Genomic DNA, 15,651 nt, shown 5'->3' with positions numbered 1-15,651 from the left:
GAAGGGTTTTGCTCCAACAACTTAAAAATTCAATAAGAAATTCCAAGCCCAACTTTGAAGAAAATTATATTGCATCAGATCCTTCTGGTAAGAATTATGTAGGGTGTCAATTCAGAAGAAGTGCCCCTGTAGGTCTGTCATTGTTTGGAAAGAGCACCACTTGCAGCCTAGAAATAGAACTACGCTCTATGTTGAGGCAAAATGGTCTGTAAACAACTTACCAGCTTGAGGGCAGTGACTTGTGTCTCAATGAAGGCTAATGGAATAGTTAACCAAGAGGTTTAATTTTCACTGTTACCACTCATGGCATAGATCTCAAAATACAAGCAATGCCGCATTTGGAGCAATGTCTAATGAGCATGGAAAACAAATAGTTCATGCATACTATGCTTATATTTTCACTGACTCACAAAACCACCACCATTCACTCATGCACAAAAAATTTATGTAAAACAGGGAGATCCCCCCAATGGGAGAGAAAATGGAAAAGAAAATGGAGAAACACAGGAAGGGGAGGGGGTGAAAGGAAAAAGAAAATTAGGCCGTTGTCAAAACCATGGTTTTTCAGGGGATTCCTGAAATTAGGATCAGTGGTGACATGACAGAGGGAACTGGGCAGGGAGTTCCCAAGGGCAGGAGTGAAGTGACTGAACAAATGCCCACCTAATGGTAGAGCAAGCAAGCAAGGGCAAGGCTGGTGATAGAGGAGCAGAGAGTGTGGACAGGGAGATTAGACAGAGGGAATCACCAGCATACTGAAGGGTAGTTGGAATTTTGAATGCCTATAACAAGGGTAGACCATTTAGCTCTCAAAAGCCTTTTCCACCATTCAGTTAAACTGTGGTGAATTTGCATCTTAACTCCATGTGCTGGCTTTTGCCCCACACTCATTTCAAGTGTACCAAAACAGGGTCAACTGAGCAGGCAGAAAGCTACAGGACTTTGATGCCTTGGTATATGTTCTCCAATTCTGTCTCTTTAGCAAATACCAGGGTCAACTTCAAGAGACATTGATCTCCTTGTTGCTCTGTTACCTCCAACTGCCGCTTAAACAAGAGGAAAATAACCTCTCACATAGAGAAACAATGATTCAGTTTTGTGATTGAAACTGCTATTTACAGGGCAAGGAAATTTACTCCTTTATACTAAACAAGGGAATACTGTGATCAAAATGTTGAAAGAATAAACAATTGTTTATTGGTCTGTTTAAATGCATAGAATCAATTCATTTTTCACCAACAGTTAAGACTACTCTGATCAGACCAAACAATTTGATAATTGGGTTGACAAAAGATAAACAAAAATGTTGAAATACTTAAAAGCACTTCTCTATGACATGAATTTTATACTTATGGTTTATAGATTAAAACATTTGATATCCTGAATTAAAACTTATTTCCAAAAAAAGTTGTTCATTAATGAGAAAAATAATCAAGGCAAGCATCTAGAGGTGCTAAGAGCTTTTAGCAGGGGTTGTGTATGCGAGTCTGGAACTTGAGTGACGATATGTTTATTTAATGGATACACGCGTCAGAGAAACCGGAAACCCAGTTTCCCCCAACCCCCATTTCTCCTTGACAATTTTACTTCTTATTCTCTCCTGAGGACCATTGACTCCTGTTGGGTCCATCCAGTTTTGCAGTTGACAGCCGGGAAGTCGCCAGCGGCCAGCATTTGCACGCCAGCCTCAACACTGAACGTCAACACACGCTTCAACCAAATACTCAACCTCATTCCACACACACACAGGCAGATTTCCAACAGTAACAGGGACCCCCCAATAAATAAAAAGCTTCTCCTTCCTAATTTAGGACACTGAAGCCAAACTCCTACTGCAACACTGGCTGAAAGTAACTAAACACACACTGGGGATTTGAGTGCTTCACGGTCCTGTGACACTCATTAACCTTAGCCCTGCAGAGGAGTTGAAAACAATATTAAACACCATCCCCCATCCTCTCCCATCCTGCTGTATACTCTCTTGTGTCTTGTGTATTAACTCCTGCATTTCCCCCCACCCCACCCCCAAAAATCAATCAATTCAATCTTTCAAGCTGAATAAACTACACAGAACTGGGAAACAAATACAGCAACATTTAATCAGATTTTCATATCAGGAGGTAAAAGGCGTTAGTTGCTGAGCATTCAGCAAAAGCAGTTTGAGGGTTTGGCGGTTTAGTTTCAGTCAGGCTGAATTTAGCTCCTTGCTTGTACATTTCATGTGCATGTACTAAATCCACCCATGACAACACAAATTATGATGCTAAATCTATCTCGCTTATTGTAAAGGATCAAAGATAGGGTTGCCAACTGCAATTAAATGTATTCCTGGAGGTTTCATCACATGACTTGCCCCCACGTATCTGTCATTAGTCGGACAACACATCCATCCTTCCTACGCCAACTGGAAAGCAAAGTGACTTACTACCCAATTGGATGCTGCTTGACTGTCATCCAAACAGCGGCCCCTCCCCATTTTCAATATTTTTTATACCTGGTAAAGAGAAATGGTCAAAGATAATTACAAAAGCACAATATTTTTGAATGTCCCGATGATTTTTCTCCAGGGTTGCACACGGCAATGTCCTGGAGATTGATCTTCAGTTCCTGGAGACTCCAGGCCAATCCTGGAGGGTTGGCAACCCAAATCAAAGGTCCTCCATTGTGTTTCCTATTACACATGACAAGTCTTGTATGGATTGTGAATATTTTGCTACAGACATGTCCTCCCCGGGCCTCAGTTCAATCTATTTTACAGGCACACAAACGTTTGCCTGTAAAATAGATTGAACTGAGGGTCAAGAATGGAAGAAATGTTCAAGGTGAAGCAGCTTAACCCAGACGCTCGGAATCCTAGATTCAAGACTTTTAAGTGTCACAGATAGAATCCAAAATCTAATTGACTGAGTGGGCCTTTCACAAATCTGCTGTCACATGGACCTGGAACGCTCGGAAACTTGTTTAGCTCTTTGCGTCACAGGTCAGCCTCCAGAGGTCAGGAAACTGCATTATTAAAGGGGCCTTTCAGAAACGGTGCCAAAACTGGGAGCTGTTCGTGACTTATTCGCACGAGAGGGCTGAATGTGAAATTCTCTACACCAGCGCCCGTCAGAAATATCCGACTGACTAGGTGCTTTAAGGGAGCATGTGATTAACGTTTACATTTTAGACCTGGAAGAGACATTTCACAGGAAGCATTGCAACAGGGTCAGCACAAACCAGGTCATGGTTGAGCGCCCAAGGCACAAGCTCTTTCCCATAATTTCCTGAAATAGCGAACTGTGCACTATTTCAGGTTGATTCACCCCCACCCACCTCCTCCCAACACCCCATGGAACATCTGATAGAGTATTTAAAAAAGCACCTTCCATTCTTTGGCAGACTGAATAGACAGCAGGAAATCCTCTTGCTCCAGGTTAACAGACACAAGCCTGCAACATACGCCAAATCCAGCCTCCTAAAAGGAGCCCAATAAATACGTGATATCATCACGGCAGCATGCCCAAACCCCAGCCAGGCTAACCAAAGCAAAGCAAAAAGTGGATAAAATATTGGAGCTGCACTGATTTTGTTCCATCATTTTCAACATGCCTCATAAATGCAGAACAACTGCTTAGCGTCAGTGGAAAGTCTTAAACATATCATCGATACCGATCCCCTCCCTGACAGGGTGCCGTCGGTTATGCTTATTGCCCTAGATCTATGCAAAGGACATGGAATATACGATCTTAGAGCCACGATAGTCATAAATACGCCCATGGACAATCGTTATACCAGAGATACTAGTTCAACGTCGACACCCATTGGCGACATACGCCAATGGCAGAATCAATTATACTGTCAACTCAAAATTTTGCATATTGTGTTAATCTATTTTTTTTAATGATTCTCTGCGACGGGGATAAGATGCAGTAATTCAACAGTCACTGGGTGGCCCGTTACACGTTCGCGGAGCTGGCGTTGAACAAAAGACGATGAAGGAGGGGGATTGGCTCCTCAACACCAACCCTACAGGATTTCCCGAATTTCAGCTTGGGCTTCACACCCCATGCACACCTGGCATGGATGTGCCCAGCAACCCCGGCGGTGCACGAATGCAAATGATGTGGTCCAGCCAGCCTGCAAAAGGCTGCAACACGACATCCACTCCCGGGAGCTCTGGCTTCGAGCTTGTGGAAACACCTTTACCGGGTCAATGCCAACGTCAACTCCCTTTACGAGGCATTGAACACCCTGACGCACAGGTCACAGGGTGACAGGGTTAACCACTTGCCACAGGTTGTTCCGACAAAGAGAAGTGCAGACACGCCCTTTACCTAAGCAGGCGTCTGCGCTGTAACTTGCTGTCAGTGAGAAGTGGTTTCACCTCCGCATTGACCAAGTTTGTTCGCGAGGTCAGACGCAAGACCTGACCAGATTCCAGCGCAAGTCGGCGGAAACTTGCCTCCTCTCGGGAGTCTACTTCAGGTTCACCGCCAACTCAGGCCAATGTTGATTTTCTACAGTACCTGTACCTTAATGACACAGTCTTAGCCAGTAATGCAAAGGCAAAACACTGTTTTTGCTTTCTTTGCGACCTCCCAGTTTAAATAAGGAAAAATGGTAGATGCATGTGTACAAATATCACAAAAAGCAGTACTCCTGGTTACACATATTCAAATATTTCCAATTTTTAAAAAAATGCATTGCTCATTTAGAGTTATATAAAAAAACAGCTGCTAGAAAAGCACTCGGAGCACCCTTTTTTCCAAACTATTTTCCCCACTCCCCCGGTCCATTTAAGCCAAGATTACTCACCAACAAAGGAAAATAAGCCATTCTTTTGGACCATATTTTGCATTTGCCTCAACACGAACCATAGCGAGAAGCAAATGCAGTGGGTTTTGTGCAAGGCATCCTACAGCTGAGATCCACCAGATACTCCCACTCTCCCTGTTGAAGCCGAACTCTGTCTGTTGAGACCTCAAACTAACCAAAGTGTGCAGAGTGCTTGCACAATGCCCCTTCTTGTGTTGGGAGACGCTATGAAGTTCCAGAAAAAAGATGTATTCCCTTTCCGACGTTAACCGGGAGATCTTCAGAAACAATTGGCGGAAGTGAGCTGCTGAGCTGGTTTAATCTGCATCATGCTCCCACACAGACTGTGTGACTCCTGCTCTGCAGAGAGACGGGGGGGTGGGGTGGGGGGGTAGAGAAAAAGCAGCTAACTTTGCGGTGCCAAGAACCTACTCCAGATTTCGAGCAATCTTTTCAGATATGACACAAGTACTTCTTTGTTGTCCTAGTTTTGTCTGATGCATCCAAGTAGCCCTTAAGCCAAAGAGTCCACATTCAACAGATTAAAAAAGATGTCCAAAGTTCTTCCAATTGTAAAAAAAAAATGAAATTTAACATCTTGTCACAGGCTTGAGTGGAAAAAAGAGTCAATCGCAAAATACCAAAGCATTCCTAAGTGCTAATGTCATTTTCCAAGTGCAAAAACAAAGCATGAGGATTTGTAATGCTTCTAGAGAAAGTTCAGTAGATAATAGGGGCTTTTGGGACTGTCTTCGCTTGACAGTTGGATTGATCAGTGTACCTGCAGATTTTGGCAATGGCCAAATCCCATATAAACTCAATGTAAGTTAACAATTTACATAAATTATAAATACACGAAACTCAGGCAGCCCAAATAACTCTCTCTCTCTCTCTAATGCATTTATACGGTGAGTAACTTAAAAACAGACAATTATTTTGTTCAATTTGAAGGTAACTTGCAGTAATTTGCAAAAGGTAAGGTTGTGTGCCTGGTCTCTTCATGGATGTTTATTTTCCACGTGGGTGCTGCTGCGCTGGTTCATGTCAGTAGTTTTTTTTCCCCCCCCCATCCCATCCAGAACCAATAAGGAAGAAGTACAACCAAGTTACACAAAAGAAATTGAACAGATATCATTCCATGAAAGCAACATTCAGAGCACTGCTGTACTCTGTATCTAAGATTCCTTAAACATTACACATTTAGCCTGCCAAAGTTTCTAAGCTTGAACATATTATGACAAACAGATTTAAAACAAGCACTTTTAAAGTGGAATTTGATATATGTTTGAAAAGGGAAAAAAAAGGCAGCGTTCTGGGGAAGTTGCAGGGGGTTGGGTCTCATTGGTAGTTATTTTAGAAAGGCAGCACAAACACCGTGGGCTACATCAGTGCTGTATGAACACATTTAAAGAGACCCACAATACAACAACCTTAAAGGGACTCGACAATCAGAAGATTCCCTATGTCCCACAAGGCACTGCAATTTATAGATATCTAGCTTGACATTCATGCTCTTCACCAAGCACTAGGCCTCATCTGGAGTACTACTTCCAGTTCTGGGCGCCAAACTTGATGAAGGATGTGAAGACATTGGAGAGAGTGTGGAGGAGATTCGCAAGAATGATTCCCGGGATGAAGAACTGTAGCTATGAGGTTAGATTGGAGAGGTTGGGAATATTTTCCTTGGAAAAAGGAAGGCTGAGAGGAGAGTTGATAGAGGTATTCAAGATCCTGAGGGATATGGACAGGGTAAATAGTGAGAAACTGTTCCCACTCAAGAGAACATCAAGAACTAGAGGGCACAGATTCAAAATCGACGTTTAATACAAAGCCACTGTGTTGGCATTTCTACTGGAGCCAATTTGAGGGTGTAATCGATTTGGAAATATAGCTTAAAGAATATCTAGAAGTGTCACAATAGGACATACCCCAAAACAAATCAGCCCTTAAATCAGAACAATGTTCGGTGATGGAGGGTCTGGCCATGTTTTTACTTTAAATAATATTAGTGCTCATCCACATTTGCCCACTTTGTTAGCAGAGTAAAAATAATATGGCAAATGGAGTTTAATGTGGGAAAATGTGAAATTGTCCATTTTGGCAGGAAGAATAAAGGATGCATATTATCTAAATGGTGAGAGATTGCAGAGCTCTAAGATGCAGAGGGATCTGGGTGTCTTAGTGCATGAATCGCAAAAGGCTAGTATGCAGGTACAGCAAGTAATTAAGAAGGCTAATAGAATGTTAGCATTTATTGCGAGGGGAATTGAATACAAAAGTAAGGAGATTATGCTTCAGTTGTACAGAGCACTAGTGAGTGAACATCTGAAGTACTGTGTACGGTATTGGTCACCTTATTTAAGTAAGGATGTAAATGCGCTGGAAGCAGTTCAGAGAAGGTTTACCAGACTAATACCAGGAATGGACGGATTGTGTTGTGAGGAAAGGTTCAACAGACTAGGCTTGTATGCACTGGAGTTTAGAAGAGTAAGAGACGACTTGATTGAAACATGTAAGATCCTGAGGGAACTTGACAGGGTGGACCTGGAGAGGATGTTTCCTCTTGTGGGAGAATCTAGAACTGGGGGTCACTGTTTAAATATAAGCGGTCACCCATTTAAAACGGGGATGAGGTGAAACTTTTTCTCTCAGAGGGTAGTGAGTCTTTGGAACTCTCCTCCTGAAGAGGTGGTGGAAGCAGAGTCTTTGAATATATTCAAAGCAGAGTTAGATAGATTCTTGGGGTATGTCCTATTGTGACACTTCTAGATATTCTTTAAGCTATATTTCCAAATCGATTACACCCTCAAATTGGCTCCAGTAGAAATGCCAACGCAGTGGCTTTGTATTAAACACTTAAAATGTTTGGGACCTGTGAGTACTCAGATTCCATTGGTGTGGCGTCGGTAAGCAAGGAGGTGACAGGTTATGGGGGGTAGGCGGGATGCAGATTTGAGGTCACTATCAGATCAGCCCTGATTTTATTAAATGGCGGAGCAGGCTCGAGGGGCTGAAAGGCCTACTCCTGCTCCTTGTTCATATGTTTGTATGTTCATAAACAATTATTAACGTTTCAAAAAGTTTAAATGAATTATATTAATAAATGCACAATACCGTGGATAGTGGCTTACAGCATGAAATTAACACCATGCTGGATTAAATAGCATTTCAAGCAAACCCTATAGCTCTTGGGCAAAAACAAAGCAAAATATTTGGAAAGGCAAGCGTCTCCCGAATTTTGCCACTCTAGTGAGCGAAGAGAAAGGTAAGAGGTGGCAATGGAAGGGAGAGGAACAACTGAAGAAAGACCGTGTCTGTCCTGATGAAATTTGAACACCAAAACGTGAACAGGTTTTCTTTCCGCAGGTACTGCCAGACCTGCTGAGTATTTCCAACACTTTCTGTTTTTATTTCAGATTTCCAACATCCGCAGAATTCTGTTTTCGTGATGTTTCTGACCACATGTGATCTGCCCCCTCGCAATTAGCGTTGCCAAGATATGAAAACCAGCAGTTTATGTTGAAATTAAGCATTTTAATTTGGGGAAGAAAACATTCACAGAAGACTACTTATTTGCATTCATTTCCTAAATAGCAGTTCACTTCAGTCACAAAACATGTGTTAAGTCTGCTCCAGGCACGGAAACATTTCTTCCACTGTATCAGTTGAAAATGAACTCAGTAAACTTCAAGACTCCCCCGTCCACCCCCGAGTGTATCAACTCAGTTTTGATTCCTACAAACCTCAGTGGCTTAATCTCACAGATCACAAATTGCTGGAAGTATAAGATTACAGAAGTGTATTTTTCTTCTGTTGTTGACAGTCACACATCAGTCCAATTATCTTTTATATTGCTAAAGTGGACTCTGTCACTGTGTGCTAGCTGGAACACTTAATTCGCTGCTCTATCACAAGGGGCTGCTCCAGCTGAGGCACTTCCTGTGCATGTGTTGCCTAATACATTTAGCACATGATTTGAGGCAATCCAGCTCCCTAGGAGCCAGTAAGACCCATAACCAACTGAGCGGATTTTTTTTAATTGTAATGAGCAAACTGGAATATGAAATGTGAGTGACAGACACATGCACCTGACAACACCTGTATTCAGCAAGTAGAGCTTCACTGTTTCTGTTAGCTGCAGTAGAAACCAGTGATTTTTACGGCAACAATTGCTCAAATTCCTAGCACTTGCCCACGCAACAAGTCATTCTGCAGCAAACATAACTCACCGCTTCGTGACAGGTGAATGATAAAATTAATACTTAGTTATGACAGGTTATTACAGCAGTAGGCTGATAAACTGTCAACTTTGTTATACGCCAAATGAAATTTCCAACAGGTTTAAAAACCAACGCATGAATTGCAGTATTTACAACACCAAGGTCTCCTTGGGGAATGCCTGTTCCACCAGCTCCAGATAGCAAAGTCCAGAAATATCCTACCCTTAACAACTTAGTTACTCACACATTAACCGGTTGAGCTGCAAACTCAGGGAACAAATGTGTTGAAAATACGCCACTGAGTCAACTGTGATATCCTAAAATCTACGTATCTCCCACTCAGGCCATCAGAATATGATTCATCTCCTAATCCCTAAACATTGGTTATTCTCTTCCTCTTTAATAAAGACAACTTTCTGTTGTTCTATCAAAAGGCACCATGGAGAAAATGTTTGCAAGCAACCACAACAGCCAAGAAATATGTTGCTTCATTATCTATTCATATTTGAAAACTAAGACTAATGAAACCAATATATTCTCCACAGAATAGAAATACTTTTAAAAAAAAGTCCAAAAGGGCAACATATGTGTAAACTCACATTCTATTTAGTGTTTGGTAGAGTACTGATGAAATGAGGTCTCATTAATGATAGACAACAAGACAACAATACAATTCTAAAGAATACACCAAATAAGTATAGACATTTTAAATTATTTTTGATTGTATTTCTGGTGTGAGCCATGTATTCCCACATTAGCTTAAGGGATGGTATAGGAGCAGTGTGCTGGGAGCATTCTCATGCATCTGACTACAACTATGTAACAGCTCCCCTTTACTTGACCATTTTTCCACATCAACATAATTTAGCTCCCAACATTTACAACCATTTTATACCATTTTATAAAGGGATGTGTACAAATGAGCGATTGGAAACAAGCGTAGCAAGGATGAAGCTCTGCGCTACACTGTAGATGAACAAGTGGGCACAGATAAAGCTATTGGAGGTGATGTTCCACAATATGAAAGTTAGGACCAAGACACAGGAAGTTGTTTGTATCTTTAAAAAACCCAATTTATGTCCTTTAGGTAAGGAAATCTGCTGCCCTTACCTGGTCTGGCCTACGTATGACCCCAGACCCACAGCAATGTGGTTGACTCTTAACTGCATTCTGAAATGGCCCAGTAAACCACTCAGTTCAAGAGCAATTAGGGATGAGGAACAAATGTTGGCCTTGCCAGCGACACCCACATCACATCAAAGAATGAAAAAAAAGATATGGGTAGAGGCATGGAGGGTTCTGGACAAGGAATGGTTAAAATGTAACTCTGGAGTACTATTGCAGGATTTTGGAAAGGAAAGAAAGATTGAGGGTCTTAGAATAATGATCTTGAGGGTATTATGGGAAAAGTGACAATAGCATTTTTGAAAGATAGGGGTCATGCCATAATAAGTATGGAACTGAGGAAGGGACGGTGAGAAGTCAGGAGTTTGGGTCAAGCAGGCATCAAGGGAACATGTAGTGGGGTGTCAAGGGCATGACTGAAACTGTTTGTATTATTTAGAGAGCAGGAGGAAGCCATTGAGGAAGAGAGGCAGCTTTGGTCAGGAACAGGGAAGGGCAGCAGAGCAGACATCCCAAATTTAAGGACTGTGCCAAAAAATGTCATGCGTTCCTTCATTTGGCTAGGGGGAGGGTTGGATGGGAGGTCAGGACAGACAGTTGGTTGTGAAGGTGGATTTTACAGTTGAGCCTTCTTCCAGAACAGCCTTAAAAGACGAAGATTGAGCCATATCAAGGTACAATGATAGAGTTTGAAGCGTTTAAGCCATAATTGTCAATACAGACCCAGGCCAAGTGTGTTCCAGCTCGCAGCCAGCAGGTTTGAGGACATGGCAAGTGCTAGGAACTTCAGTTGAGTGAAGGGAAGAAAGAGGAAGGAAATACAGCATATTTCAATAAAGTTTAAGTAAGCAAAAAAAATCTAGATCCCTTTTCTCTTGTTTTGATTTTAGTTTCTGGCTCATTCTTATATTTACCCTTCTGTCTTTCACAACCCAGAAAACAAAATATCAATTTTGTCCAAAGATGTGAAGGAGTCTGTTTTGGACAGTCTTTGTAGCTTTTTTTTGGCAAGTACCTTGTGTTAAAAGAACTCGCAAATGTTCTGCAGCTTTATATGGAGCAGCAGTGCCAACTGATGTGTAGGTACTACCAGAACAATTAGCTAGGTCATTCATCATCAGTTACTAATAACATTGGCAGCGCAAACTAGTGAGGAATTTTGTTTGTTGCTTCACGTCATTAGAAGTCTGTTTACCAGATGGTAAATATAAAAGTAACCACTACCAGCATTTTGGCTGAAGTGTACTTTGAATGAAATGCTTAACAGTTTAGTAATCCCGAATGGGATTGAAATCATCTCAAACTGCATATTTGAAAGGGAGATACTTATTTAAAGCTAAAATGATCTCTCCGGCACATTCATAAAATAATTCATCTCTCTCACTTCACTCACTCCCCTGTTTTAGAAGGACCAGATCTGCACACATTTATTTTTCCAATGGTTAGGTTTGGAGGATTAAAACAAATGCCAAGCTACACATGGAATAAACATGATTAGGGGCTTTGTCAATCAGCAAACTCAAATTTAGACATGAAATAAGCCGAGATAACAAGTCCAGATTCCTGAAGCAATAGATAAGTTAACAAAACAAGTCAAAGATCAATTGTCGGAAATCTTCTAATTGGAGATAGATAGTACAAAATAAATACATTCCTATAAGGTTAAAAAGTGGCATATTGAACAATAGAGTTTTATGAATAGTGAGAAAATAAAGGTAATCAACACAAAATAAAATTAAGGCTCCCAACACTGAAGAAAATAGGCAAGATATTAAAAGTAAAGGAATTGTGTAAAGCATTGTGGTTATGTTACTGGACTAGTAATCCAGAGGCCTGGACAAATAATTTAGAGACAATACTCATCATAGGAATGGAGAAATTCAATAAATCTGGAATTTAAAAAAAGCTAGTCTTAGTAACGAAGCTACCCGATTATTGTAAAATTTCATCTGGTTCACTGAGGTCCTTTAGGGAAGGAAATCTGCTGTCCTTATCAGGTCTGGATAATGTAGCTCGAGGGCCACAGCAATGTGGTTTATCCTTAACTGCCCTCTGAAATGGCCTAGCCAGCAACTCAGCTGTATCCAAGAAGAAGGCTCATCACCAACTTCTCAAGGGTAATTAGAATTGGGCAATAAATGTTGGCTTTAACTGAGTTGCCCACATCCTGTTAATGAATGTAAAAAATATTAGAGAAGGTAGAACCACTCACTAATTGGCGGGGGGTGGGGGCGTTGTTGGTGGGCTGTGACAGAAGGATGAAGGTATAGCAAGAGATATTAAATATTTTTATATTGGCATTTACACAATAGTGACTGTAAGACAGCACCTTCCATATCAGCAACCTCTACTGCCTAGAAGAACAGGGGCAGTGGATGGATGGGAACACCACCACCTGAGAGTTCCCCTCCAAGTCACCCATAACCATGACTTCAAAATATTTAGGCATTCTTTCATCATGGCTGGGTCAGAATCCTGGAGCTCCCTATCTAACAGCACTGTTGGCGTACCTAGACCACGTGCACTGCAGTGGTACTCGAAGGCAACTAGCGATGGACAATAAATGCTAGTCTTTCCTAAAATGAATAAAAGTAAGATGCAACTTAATGGGGTAAGTGTGAGCTAAAACATTTTTAGAAGAAGAATAACTCAACGGAAGGGTGCTGAAGGGATTAATGAACAGTGATTGATACCCAGGGCTTCATTTGCAGAATCCCACCTGAAAGTGCAAATGACATTGAGAATATTTATCATTATTAGCATCAGTCCTTCGGGGGAGACGATGGGCTGTGCCCAGGGTGTATGTCACTTCTGGATTGAACATTGTCTGTTATGGCTGTAGAGGTGAATTCGTGAGTGGCAGTCCCTTCCACAACTGGCACAGATGAATGGTGTTGACCCGAGCTCGATTAATGGTTCTTCTTTCCAACGGGCTCTCTTTTCCGCCATTTGGTCATTTCTTTTGACCTCTGCTTCTTCCATACCCTTCCTGCTTGTCTCCTGGCACTCTGGTCAGCATACATCGACTCCGATCCCAGTCAACGCTTGCAGAAATCCTTGTATTGCAGGTGTGGGTGACCTGTTGGTCATGTGTCAATAGCAACTCACCATCAAACATGTCTTTGGGGATATGGTGATCATCCATTTGGCTCACATGACCCAGCCAACTGAGTCGCCACTGACCCAAAAGGCAAACATGCTGGCGATCCCTGCATGCTGATGTAATTCCATAGTTGGCACTCTGTCTTGCCAGGAGATGCCCAATAGTCATCTGAGGCAGCAGATGTGGAAGCTGTTCAGCTGCCTTTCTTGGCTTGAATAAGTCCTCCATGCCTCACTGCTGTAAGGAAGGGTGCTGAGGAAGCAAGCCTGGTTCACACAGAGCTTTCTATTTTCAGTTAGTTTGCTGTTGGTCCACACTTGAACTCTCAACTTTGACATGGCAGCTGTCTCCTTGGCAGTCCTGGCACTGATTTCAGCGTCAAGGGCAGGTTGCTGGTAATTGTTGCTCCAGCATATGTTGACGACCTCCTGAGTGAGGTTGTCAAAGGTTGATGGAAGGTGGATTCTCTATGTCCTGGCCCATAACTTTGGTCTTCCTGACATTGATTGTCAGTCCAAACTCCTTGCAGCCCTGGGGGAGCTGATCTACAAGCTGTTCCAAGTGAACTTCACTGGGATGCAAGCATAGTAAACAGGGACTCGCAATGTACAGTTTGGTATTATCTTGGTGAATCTACAAATGTGAAATTATAGTTACAAGGAGAAGACTGGAGACACAGGGACCATTAATTCTGGAGAAGGGAAAAATTAAGAGGAGATTTGATAAAGAAATTTAAAATTATGAGGACCTTTCAAAAGAATGAATGGGGAAAGACTATTTCCTTTGGTTAGGGAGTCACTCAGGAGAAGAAAAATGTAAACAGTTAGAAAGAAAGCTAGGGCAGGGATTAGGCAAATTTCATTAGAACAGCTGTAGCATAGCATGCTTTCCCACAGGGAATAGTTGAGGCATAGACCATTGCACCTTTTAAAGGAAATTTAAGTACTTGAAGTAGAGGGCTATGGGCAAAGTGGTCGGATAATTTTGATCGCTCAGACAGAGAGCTAGCTTAGACTTAAAGGGCTGAATACAGGCTCCTTTTGTGTTGTAATCAATGATGGAATAAATATTGTATTACGAAAGGCAAATGAAAGATTAGATTTACTCCCACTTGCCAGTCTGGACATAAATTACTCCTGATCAAGTCATTCTACTATTGCAGTAATATAACAATTAAGATTTATAAATGAAAAGTACAGGGTTTTGAGAATATGCAGGTCACGGGTCAGGCAGAACCTGGAGTACTGTGACCATATTTGGTTCTGTCACATGACCGATGATGTAGTGACTGTGGAAAAGGTCCAGAGGAGAGCTCTAAGAATGGTTCTTAGGTTAAAGATCTTCAGCTACTCAGATAGACCAAGGTCCTGGAGCCTATCTACTACGTAGCAGCTTATATCCAGGATTTTCCTGTCCCGTCCACAGTGGGAATCGTTGCAGGCGGGATTGAAAATTTGACAGGTTAGCCAAATGCCCATTGACTTAGGGTGGAAATTTCAAGGAAATCCCAGCCAGAAGGGACCCAGCAGAGGTGTACAAAATAATGAAAGGGCTACATAGCATTCCTATTGGTGGATTATTTCAGTTTACTAGATTGGAGAGGAACAGGAACCTGAGTTTAAACTGCGTAAGAGCAGGAATAGACTTGATGTACTTCTTTTCCCTTGGTGAGCGTTTAAAATATATTGCCAGGTGATGTGGTGGGTGCTGACTATCTGTATGCCTTTAAGAGGGACCTAGGCTAGTTATTGACTGGGACAGAGGTCACATTATAAAGAAGGCATGTGTCTTTTATAACTGATACTTGGCCCACATGTGCTCATGGATTGGTTTTGATCAACTGAAAGTCAGGGAGGAATTTTCCAGATTTCCCCCCCCATAGGCCTTGATTTTTCTTGGACTCCCGTAAATTACCCTCCTGTAACAGGTGCTAGGAAGGAGGGGATAAAGGTGGTAGGTAAAAGAGAACCTAGTCATGATGCTTCAGCCATCATAGTGTCGGGCAGGCTTGATGGAACAGCCTGTCGTTCCCTGTCCCTTCTGTGCGTTTGTAAAGATATCCAGCCCGGATTATATGCGGAAATAAATCTGAATATGTGTATTCCCTATATAGTACCAATATCATCCTGTAGGCTGTCGCTTCCAAGCAGAATTAATGGAATCCACTTTGCCTGATATTGTGCATCTCCATTACTTTACTAATTACACGTCCAAGCAATTGAGTAATACCACCCCAAAAGCTGCAACCAACATCAGTAACTAATTTAAAACTAGCTGTAATGATTGATCTGTAATAAAATCCTTGCAAATAGCACATGTTTCTTCTTGTTATTCATTTATGGGATGTGGGCGTCCCTGGCTAGGGCAGCATTTTATTGCCCATCCCTAATTACCCTTGAGAAGGTG

The 15,651-nt window shown here is 41.9% G+C and overlaps 1 protein-coding gene across 1 annotated transcript in view; it reads right to left on the bottom strand.

Annotated features, from left to right (window-relative positions):
• The window catches only part of rgl1 (ral guanine nucleotide dissociation stimulator-like 1), a 177,639-nt gene extending 172,632 nt beyond the window's left edge, over positions 1–5,007 (bottom strand). Inside the window, exon 1 of the mRNA XM_078561568.1 lies at positions 4,798–5,007. Within this exon, the coding sequence (XP_078417694.1) occupies positions 4,798–4,818 (21 nt within the window). The 5' untranslated portion in view covers positions 4,819–5,007. The remainder of the gene's footprint in view (positions 1–4,797) is intronic.
• Positions 5,008–15,651: the final 10,644 nt, after the last annotated feature.

The sequence above is a fragment of the Cetorhinus maximus genome, chromosome 17 (genome assembly GCF_964194155.1).
Source record: "Cetorhinus maximus chromosome 17, sCetMax3.hap1.1, whole genome shotgun sequence".
Lineage (NCBI taxonomy): Eukaryota > Metazoa > Chordata > Chondrichthyes > Lamniformes > Cetorhinidae > Cetorhinus > Cetorhinus maximus.
The sequence above is the reverse complement of the archived record's forward strand: the minus strand, read 5'-3'. Positions and strand labels throughout refer to the sequence as shown.